Below are 9,975 nucleotides of genomic sequence, written 5' to 3'. Positions count from 1 at the left end.
GTATTTTATTGAGTAATTGGTCTTTATTATATTCTACCAAGAAAATTAATCCTTATGAAGAAATAAAATCATAACCTAAGTTCTTCTCTTTCCGAACTCTTTTACTTTTTCTATGTTCAATAAGATTATCAATTTCCTTTCATTTATTATTAGAAGAAAAATAGAATGCCAATCGGTATTTTGTGTTACTATAGAATCTGAAAAAAATTATTCTTAATTGCGGGTTAAAATTTAGATTATTAATAAAACTTGTTTTTAAAAATTCAACATGTCTAGCTTCTATAATAATATTAGAATCCAAATCCAACAATCTGTAAGCTTTTAAATTTTCAACATATCTTACAAAAATACTTTTAAGACCTTTAGGTTCTAGTTTAGTTATTTTGAATCTATAATTCTATAATAGGCTATACAACCCCATACTTCAAATAACTTAAGTTAGGCTTCCTCCCTTTCCATTATTCGTATGGAGAAATTTTAAATTTCTTTGAAGGTATTCGATTCGATTATGTACATGACAGATTGTTAATAAAACCTTTCTTGATAGATTTATTAATAATTTAGCATACATAAGCATAGCATTAACTACATCTACCAATGTTCTATTCTTTTTTTTTCTGTCAAACCATTCTGTTGTGGAGTATAATAAGCATTTGCTTGATGCTATGTATCAGAAGTAGAATTAAGCATATAAATAGAAACATTATTTTCATTAATAGATAGTTTAAACATGCCCTCATAGGAATAATATGGTATAACAGATACACTATTCTTAAAGAACATAATCTTTTCTACCTCTAAGACAGCCTTTAATCCTTTTTGCATGATGGACTTCCTTACATTCGGAATATAAAATATATTCTTTAAAATTAACTTCTTTCTAGAAGTAAACTAAATTTCAATAGTTCCTTTTCCAAGACCATTGTATTATTTTCCGCAACTTTATAATTCTTGAACAAATTTTTATTATTGCAAACATGCACAATAGTACCACCAATTTGCAAATTTTCTTGAGTTAGCTATATTATATTATGTTATCATACTAATGGTAAGTCTAGTAACTATTGCAACTATCTCTACAAAAGAAAATTGTTTTTCAACAATATTTGCATGTCTTTGTGCAACACCTTCTTCCACTTTCAATTTCTCGTAAAACATGCATCCCTTCTTGAAATGACTTTTTTTCCATATAAATAACATGACTTATTTTTTTTACAGAATTATTACTTGGAAAAACAATCATAAATTTTTTCCTTTTTCCAATATGATTAGCACCCTCTATTAGAAAAACAATATAAACTAACAAAAGGCTATAAACATACTTTAAAAAAATTATACCTCACTATATTATTGCTGGATGTAATGACAAATTCCTTTCAAAATTAATAAAACTAAAAAATAAAATTTTATATAGTAAATATATACCCAAAAGTAGAATAAAAAGAATAGATATTTTATCCGTAATAGAGGGTAAACGAGAAACGAATTTTAAAAAAAAATGAAATCAACTAACTTTATCAGTTTCAATATTTATAGAATTAACTACTTGAACATAACCTTCAATAACCGTTATTAACAGTTATTATGACAATGGACACATATTTGAGTCTTTGGGCAGTTGTAATATTTTGTCAACAATTGTGACTGAAATTCAAATAATTTCAAATACGAATTGAGAATAAAATTTAAAATTATTTTTTAATTATCAAAACTGCCCAAGTGCTCCACAATACATCTTTTAGGCTTTGTGCAGTTGTGATTCTTTATCAACGGTTATGTTTGAAATTCAAATAATTTCAAATACAAATTTAGAATAAAAATTAAAATTATTTTTTAATTTTCAAAACTATCCAAGTGCTCTGGACACATCTTTTGCTCTTTGAACAGTTGTAATTCTTTTTTTTGAAATGGAACAGTTGTAATTCTTTGTCAACTGATTTGTCTAAAATTTAAATAATGTTAAATAGGAATTTAGAATAAAAATTAAAATTATTTTTTTTAATTTTCAGAACTGCTCAAGCACAGGCACATCTTTTGGCCATTTAACAGGGTTGATTGTTTATCAACAGCTGTGTCTGAAATTAAAAAAATTTTTAATTTTCAGAACTGCCCAAGTGCCCATGTTTTGACATTTTAAATATTTAATTTATTTAAGATCAATTTCAATTTATAATTTATAGTTCCCTCCAATTTTTTTTCACTAATTAAATTTAATTAATTTGGTAATTTAAGACTTATAAACACATAATATTTCTCATAATTTTTAAATGTAGCAGCAGCATCACAGACAGTTGATTTAATTGTCAAGTTAAGTGTACAAAATTTAAATTAGTGTGGCAAAATGCAAAGTATTAGACTTTTTGATTCAATAGATAAAAAAGGAAAAGGTTTGATATAAGATTTTTAATTTATTACTTTGAAATTAAAATTTTCATAAAATTGAACTAAATTAATTTGTTTATATCAGTTTTCTTATTTAAAATTAAAAAAAAAATAATTATTTTTTAACTAAAATAAAATATTTTATTTTAAAAAAATTCAAATTATATATTTTTTTGCCAAATAAATTATTCCGCACAAAGCGAATGAATCAAACAATGTAGCAAATTGAAGAGTTACACACTCTATACGTGAAGATCAAATACACCATGAAGATCAAATACACCATGAAGATCTTCTCTAATTAGTTTCATCAACTTTGTAGAAATGAACTCTGAGTTTGAATCTCAACAAACTCATTTTAATGATCCACAAGTCTTTGGTTAAGAATATATTCAGCACAAATGGCGAACAAAACTGAACTTGCTTCAAGTTCGTGTACATGTAGAACTGCAAAGTTCACAGTCAGCTGGGCTTCCAAAACACAATTTCTTTATTCTGCCTAAATAATAATTATTAATACTAAGAATAAGAGAGAGAGCAAAGTATGTTACCTCACCTCAAGACGAAAAGGGCAGCTTCCAATGATCTTGAACAAAAGAAATACACCTAAAACAAAGGATTTCTCAACAAAAGTACTAACTGAAATTTAACACCTGCTTTGCCTGTTTCCCATTATAATGATTAAGAGGATTTTCAAAGTTTATTCAGAGCCTTCAGCATAAGTGGTGTAAAAAGGAATTTACTAGCTTCTTCATTAGGAGGTTAAAGGTCAACACAGCGTACTGCAGTCCATCAACTTGAATTAACAAAGAAGCTTAATCTGGTAGGAATTAACAAAGAACTCCTCCAAGTGAATCTCTTTCTATAATGAAATTACCTCCCTAAAATTTTAAGCATCATTTAAATCAAGGAATTTCAAGAATGACATGCACGTATGCTGCCACAGGCAGGATTGAGGTATGCGAATCTTTTTTCTCAGTGTAAAGTGTACAATAGAGTTATGAAGCCTCCAGGATATCCACGCCACCTGAAAAGAGCCAGAGTTAATTAAAAAAAGTGAAGAGAGAAGGGGAGGGGGCGAGAAGGAGTTTAAAGGCTAAGATTTATTTTGATATCTAGATAATAGATATACTAAGAGGCAACTTCAGAGGAATTGATTTCTAGGACTGGAATTTTAATTTCAAAAGATTTTAATTGTTAATTCTATGATACTGAAACACCATTCTTTCTTAGTGAAACATCATCTCAGGAAATAATACAAAGAAGGGAATAAGAAAAAGAGGCAACTTATTGAAATATCCAGAAGGGACCACTAGTTTTACTAATCAATGTGTAAATAATCTAGGATAAACACCCCCTTTAAGGATACCAAGAAGACATAATCCTACCAGTTCTTATTCACAAGAGGACAATTTCCTGCTGAGAAAGAAAATATCAAAAGTTACAACATCCCTTCTTCCAGGACCCAACACTGTTTGAACATGAGTAAAATAGTGTTATTACAGCTTGATAGGTGGTCCAGTGAAACAAGCTGCTGGTGAAAGTTCAACTTTTTCGTGTTTCTCATGCAAGTATAGTGTAATCCTAATCTTAGGTGGCAAGCTTACTCATATTGAAGGTATTAGGTAAACAGATTATAGATAATTTCTTCCTCACAAATAGGAAAAAGTGAAAAAAAAAAAAAAAAGAGAAATAACAGGAACACGCTTCAAAGTCAACATATTCTCATACCCTCCAGAGTAAAGCTAAGCAGATGGGCTTTCATCATCTGAGCTAGAATAGTCAATCTGCCTTCCGGTGATAGTGGGAAATAATTGCTGGCGACCGTTATCAGATTGCTGACGATTTTCAGGAGAATCTGACACTTCTGGAGTCTCCTTAGATTTCCTCAGTTCTGTTGCTGTGTCATCTCTGACATCTTTACATGCCTTATCTAACATTATCAAGAAATCACGGACAACTGTGAACAAATGCAAACCTTCATTCTTTCCTGCATTCCCGTGAAAATAATCTGCTGTGCTTTGCACCCGAGCCATTATCCTATTTTCTTCTTCTGATAGCCATGAGATTTGCGAGCTTGCATGATCCACAAAAGTAGCCAATGCAACATGGAACTCACTGTCTTCACCTGAAGTCTTCATCTCAGAATTTAGAAATGCTTTAGCTTTTGTCAGCGATTGTTTGAGTTTAGAAACTGTAGATGTTAGGACGTCAGCATCTACTGCTGCTGCATTTTTTACGTCTTCTAATTCATTGCTTAAGCCTGAAATAACCTTAAGACCCAGGTTACGATAGTGTTCTGATGACTGATTAGTATCCTCAACCAAATCCTCTGACTTTAAACTACAAGTACTCTGGCTCGCTTTTATGCTGCGGAGAGCTCGTTTACCTTCAGAACGGATAATCTCCTGGATGACAAAGTGCAAGAGGGTAGTCTTGCCATCAGTTCCTTTAACATCAGAGAGTTTCAAGAGTGTGTCAAGCTTAAAGGCCCTTGCACCACCACGATATGTACCATCATTCATGCGGTTACCAGTTTTGAGAACTGCTTCCAATAGTTTTAGGAACAGCCTGCTGTTTCTAAGCTTGTCACTAGCTACCTGTCACTTAAAACGGGTTCTAATTATATAGCATAAATATTTAAGTAAACTTTAATAAATTGACATAGGATCTCAAACAAGAAAACACTACTCAGTGATGTAACTTTCCTCGCACAAACATTAGGAAAATATAATAGGCTAATCCTTGACTTAGGGTAGAACATGCAAAATTTAATGTACAAAGATTAATATACTGCAGTCCATGAGATTGACAGTTAATTGCGATAATTTATGCATATGATTTCTCACCTCAAGAGCTGCAAAGGACTCCTTGAGGATTGATATTTCTTCCTGTAAAGAACTCATGAACACTAGTGATTCCATTCGTTTAAAAGCAAAGGGGATATCAACCAAAATTTTGAGGAAATGCTCCGCAGGCCCCAGTTGAGAAATATCACCCGTGAATAATCTAAGCTTCAATTCTTCATCTGATGTCGGTGCCATCCTCAGTAATGTTTGAAGGAGCTCTGCTGGAAGTTCAGTACCTAATTCAATAGGCAAAAATATAAGCCATCAATGCCTTGAGGCTTTAAAGCAAAGTATAACTGCCAACAAACTTTGTCAATCCTAATATGAAAATATCTGGCTACTGGCCTATTGACCAGATGGAAGGGATGGTTAAATTCTTAGCTAATTATTTAAAGATTCATTTTAGGGCTATATAGAGAAACACACACCACATGTTCAACATATTTTGCTTGCTTGGACCATCCAGTAGAGCAACCGTAGTGGTGGGCATTAATTATATCATCCATTTGCAAATGAGATGTCAAGGCGGGGAAAAAGAAACCACAATAACTTCTCTTCAAAAAAACAAAAGATAAGTTAGGTAAAAGAAAGGGGAAAATGGGAGGGGGGAGGAAAGCACCCAGGCACAACTATTTCTTTGATAAAACTCATTGTTTTCATACTTTTCCAGGGGACTGTGGAGGAGATATCTCTAGCCTGAAGCCAGAAAGTTGGAACTTCCTGTTAACCAATAACCCTACCCCCTAAAAAGTAATAATAATAAATTAACAGATAAAAATAAGAAGAAAAAGAAAGGAGGGAAAAAAAAAAGGAAGACTGAAATGCAATGTTACTACAACTATAGAGTGGTTATAATATATATGGTTGCGCAAATTTAATGACTCAACCCTTTTGGAAAATATTCATGCAATACATGACATGTTTGATCAGTTTATGGATTTATTTCACATGAAAGAAACAAATGAGAGAGAGAGAGAGAGAGTCACCATTCTGCAAGGCATTGACGACTTCTTCTGTAGATACATCCAAAGCTCTTAGAAGAATTGACAAATTTTGTGCTTTCCGAGGATCAATAATCTGTATATACTGGATTGAAGGTTCAGATGAATTTTTTTGGCTATCACTTTTGCTCTTGTCTACAGCATTATAACCAAACAAGGATTCTATCATCTCCTCATCGAACCTGCAAATTTGAAGCATTTAGTTGCTATATATAGTATGTGGTAAAGTTGATGCATTTAGAGGTAGAATGTAGTCTTACTGGAATGATCCAGAACTGATCTCATGCCAGACCACTGATTGACCAGGGCTGGCCACAACTTTATCCCAAAAGAATGGCTTTAACTTGGCCTTTGAAGATCCAGATGAACTAAAACCATTATCATTCCTACAATGTGGTCCAAGAGGTGAAGGCTTTAAGTTTGCCTTTGGTGGAGGAGCAGGTGGACCACGAGCAACTTTTGGGGGAGGTGGTGGGGGACAAAGACCAGGAGGAGGTGATGGTCCAGGAGGTGGAGGAACAGGTGGTGATGGTCCAGGAGTTGGAGGAACAGGTGGTGATGGTCCAGGAGCTGGAGGAACTGGTCTCTCAGGTGGAGGAACTAGTCTCCCAGGTGGAGGAACTAGTCCCCCAGGGGGAGGTTTTAAAGGAGGAAATGCTTCTGCACTGAATGTTGGTGATGTTATTTCAACTAGCCAAGGATCATAATTTCCATTCTTCATAGACAGATTGCTCCTCAAAGGAGAAGTCATTTTGCTATTTGGGCTGTGCTCTTTGAAATATGAATTAGAACCAGATGAATGTGGAGAAGAACCTGAACGTAGTTCAAAATGTTAACTTGATTTTGGAAACTAAGCTTACAATGAACCAATGAAACAAAGTTCAAAAAATACATACAAGGAGAGAGATCACTTAAGTGGAGGAGAGGGCTGTCATCCCTTTGTCCAATTCTAGGTCCAACTTTGTTATTTCTACGCTGCATACAATATAAGAAGCAACAGAAAAGTGCAGCAAAAAAACAAAAAGTTGTTGCTGCAGTTGCTGCAACAGCTATGAAAATTATTTTCGTCTTGTCATTAGAAGCTTGTGGGGACTTATGCGAACGAGCATGTGATCCTGGTGGAGAATGTTCACGAGTTGCACGTCGTGGAGAATGGCGAGTTGAATTATTCATTTCTCGTTTTTGCAGTAACCTCTTTCGAAATAATGGATGAGGCAGTGGATTTGAGGATGGAGAATGGGTAGGTTCTGAATTAGAAGGAGCTGGAATGTAAAATGGGGATGTTGATGCAAGTTCTGGAACCAAATATGGAGCATGCCCTTGTGCAATCTGCCCATGAGACTTACCAGCTAGAAATCTTCTTCCATCACTTTGTAACCCAGAATACTTCGTGACCCAAGATGTGGGGCTATCCCCTTGGGCAGAAACAACAAATATTAATTTATTTTTCCACAAGCAATCCAAAAATTCCTGTTTCAGAAAGGATGGCAAAATACAGATAGCTTCACATATGTATGTTGATTTTGAATTTGTTGTTGCTTCTTGAGGTAAATAGAAATCGAAACCTTCAAAACAACCCTTCCTGTCAATCAATGCTTTCCTACAATGGATGCATGCGAGCTCTGCCTGTAGTTAGAATGTTTCATCAAATTCTGAAGATAATAGTCGGCAATCCTAGAAAGGTTCATACAATTTCTCCCAATTGCCATTGCTATTTGTTGGCAAGGCATTTTAGTTTTGTTAAATCTCTTAATAATATAAAACAAAACTTTCCTACAGAGATGGACACGGAAAGAACCTGCTGATCATATTTCTATATGTGCGGGCATAAACATGATGAACTGCCTATTAAGGAAGACTGAAATTTAGCCATTATTCATCACTTCTCAGTAGCATCAAGAGCATGACAAAAACTGACTGATTTTATGTGTAAAGTTGCCTGACTTCCCAATGTTGAGATCCTTGCTATATTAAACTCAGCATTACAGAGAAACCAGATGCTTTAATAATAGTTCAATCTCTTTCTTTCTGCTATGAATTATTGAAATGAAATACAAGAAAACCTAGTCCTTCAAAACATCTCCCAGGAAGATGATTTCATAGTCTTGTTCAACAAAAAATTTTCTCCTTTAAGCATGAAGTAGTACTTCCAATGCTGGAAAATTTGTATAATTATAGTCATGTAAGGTCATCAAGGAAACAGTGTAAATGGGCTTTAAGCAATGGATAAATCTTATACACAATAAGATATATATTCATTCAACCAATAGAAATCAAATAAACATTTTTTTTTCATTCAAAGAATACTAATCACTTCAGAGGTCATGCCTGTCCCTCCCAACAATGACTTGCAGATTGAACTTGAGTTCTCTCTGCCTTTACCACACTCGTTGCTAAATGAAAGATCATTTTAATAGGTTCTACACGATTGTATATAAAAATTGCTCTCTTCTGTTAAATGTTTTCTATTCTAAAGCTAAAGAATATGCTTGACTTCAAATTGACACAGTCAGCTGATATGGCTTAAAAAAAGTAACCAAAAAAGAAAACAAGCATTTCACCAATTAACAATTCTCAACAAATTCAACTTATTTTATATATCGAAAAAACTGTAAGCTTCATATATATCCATAGCCGTAAAGGAGAAACAAAAGCTAAAGGAATGTACATACAATTTCTTCATTTGTCTCGGAAAAGCCATTGCCAAAAAGCATTTTCTCTTGCCTCCTCACGCCCTGTGTACTCCCAATAGCAAACGAGCAAAGCAGAATTATCACCAACACAAATGCATTGACAAATTTTCTCAATTCCATTGCCTCTCAAATCACCATCCCATTCGCATAATCCCCTTCTCATGCTCCAATGGAATGCGATAATGCCGTTTAAATTATCACATAAAATGCAAAACCAATCAAACACAAACACATGATCTTCTTCTTTCTGTTAAAGAACAAAATGCCACCCAAAATACAGATATCCTTCTTTATCCTTCAAAGCATTGGCATATCCATCAACTTTGGAGATAACCCAGAAAAGAAAACAATGCCTTCAATCTTAACAACATTAGAAGGCCAAGATAAAATGGAAGAAGATTACATGCAACAGAAATATGATGAAATATCTAAGGAAACAAATTAAAGAATGTTAAAAAAACGAAAGAGGAAGGGAATTGGTGATGACGAATAAAGGAAAAGATTATGAAAAATTGAAAACTATTTTCACAAAGAAGACTCTGTGCAGCTGGGATTTTATTTTGTTTTAGTTGTTTATTTATTTTGCCCGTTACGAAGTTTCTTTGTTTAGTGGTAGGAGGAGGAGGAGGAGGAGGAGGAGGAGGGAGAGGTAGAGAGAAGACAGAGAGTTGACGCCTGACCCACAAAAGGACGTGGCAAGAGCAATCAATGTGGGACACCCATCTGTGCTTTTCAGGTTGATTTTTTTTTTTAGAAATTTATTTTAAAACAATATTTATTTTTTTTTTCCGAAGATATTTTAATAATATTTCATAATTAACATTTTTTATTAAAATATTTTAATCTTTGACTAGATATTCGACCATATTTATTTTGCAGTTCACAAAATATTTGGGTTTCTAATCTATTGGGTACTCATTTTGAAAAACCTCCTAATTGCCCCAATCATCTAAATTTTGTCTCTGATCTAATTGACCATGAAGCTTTGCGCTGGAAGACATCTCTAATCAACTCTCTTTTCCCTTTTAAAATTGCTACTGCCATCAACGC

At 33.6% G+C, this 9,975-nt stretch overlaps 1 protein-coding gene across 2 annotated transcripts; it reads right to left on the bottom strand.

The window, feature by feature from the left end:
- Positions 1–2,558: 2,558 nt before the first annotated feature.
- LOC110627884 (formin-like protein 3) lies at positions 2,559–9,582 on the bottom strand. 2 transcript variants are annotated; one of them, XR_002489928.2, is made up of 8 exons: positions 8,905–9,582; positions 7,129–7,858; positions 6,493–7,045; positions 6,218–6,414; positions 5,232–5,467; positions 4,114–4,982; positions 3,260–3,409; positions 2,559–3,035 (listed from the first exon to the last, which is right to left on the bottom strand). XR_002489928.2 is itself a non-coding variant. In XM_021774261.2 (7 exons), exons 1-6 carry the CDS (start codon positions 9,043–9,045, stop codon positions 4,128–4,130), a joined length of 2,712 nt encoding a protein of 903 aa, XP_021629953.1. In that variant the 5' UTR covers positions 9,046–9,582; the 3' UTR covers positions 3,113–3,409; positions 4,114–4,127. The 2 variants fall into 2 exon arrangements, 1 of the variants encoding a protein (XP_021629953.1); XM_021774261.2 differs by lacking the exon at positions 2,559–3,035 and having other exon boundaries at positions 3,113–3,409.
- Between the last annotated feature and the right edge of the window lie 393 nt (positions 9,583–9,975).

This window comes from Manihot esculenta, chromosome 12, assembly GCF_001659605.2.
Source record: "Manihot esculenta cultivar AM560-2 chromosome 12, M.esculenta_v8, whole genome shotgun sequence".
In the NCBI taxonomy this organism is placed as follows: domain Eukaryota; kingdom Viridiplantae; phylum Streptophyta; class Magnoliopsida; order Malpighiales; family Euphorbiaceae; genus Manihot; species Manihot esculenta.
The sequence above is the reverse complement of the archived record's forward strand: the minus strand, read 5'-3'. Positions and strand labels throughout refer to the sequence as shown.

What these genes read in the sequence shown, in the direction of transcription:
- LOC110627884 (XM_021774261.2), bottom strand. Translation starts at nt 9,045, where the DNA reads ATGGAATTGAGAAAATTTGTCAATGCATTTGTGTTGGTGATAATTCTG. An exon ending in CTTAAGTGATCTCTCTCCTT is followed by an intron (nt 7,046 to 7,128) that starts GTATGTATTTTT and finishes AACTACGTTCAG; the next exon opens with GTTCTTCTCCACATTCATCT. An exon ending in CGTCAATGCCTTGCAGAATG is followed by an intron (nt 5,468 to 6,217) that starts GTGACTCTCTCT and finishes CTATTGAATTAG; the next exon opens with GTACTGAACTTCCAGCAGAG.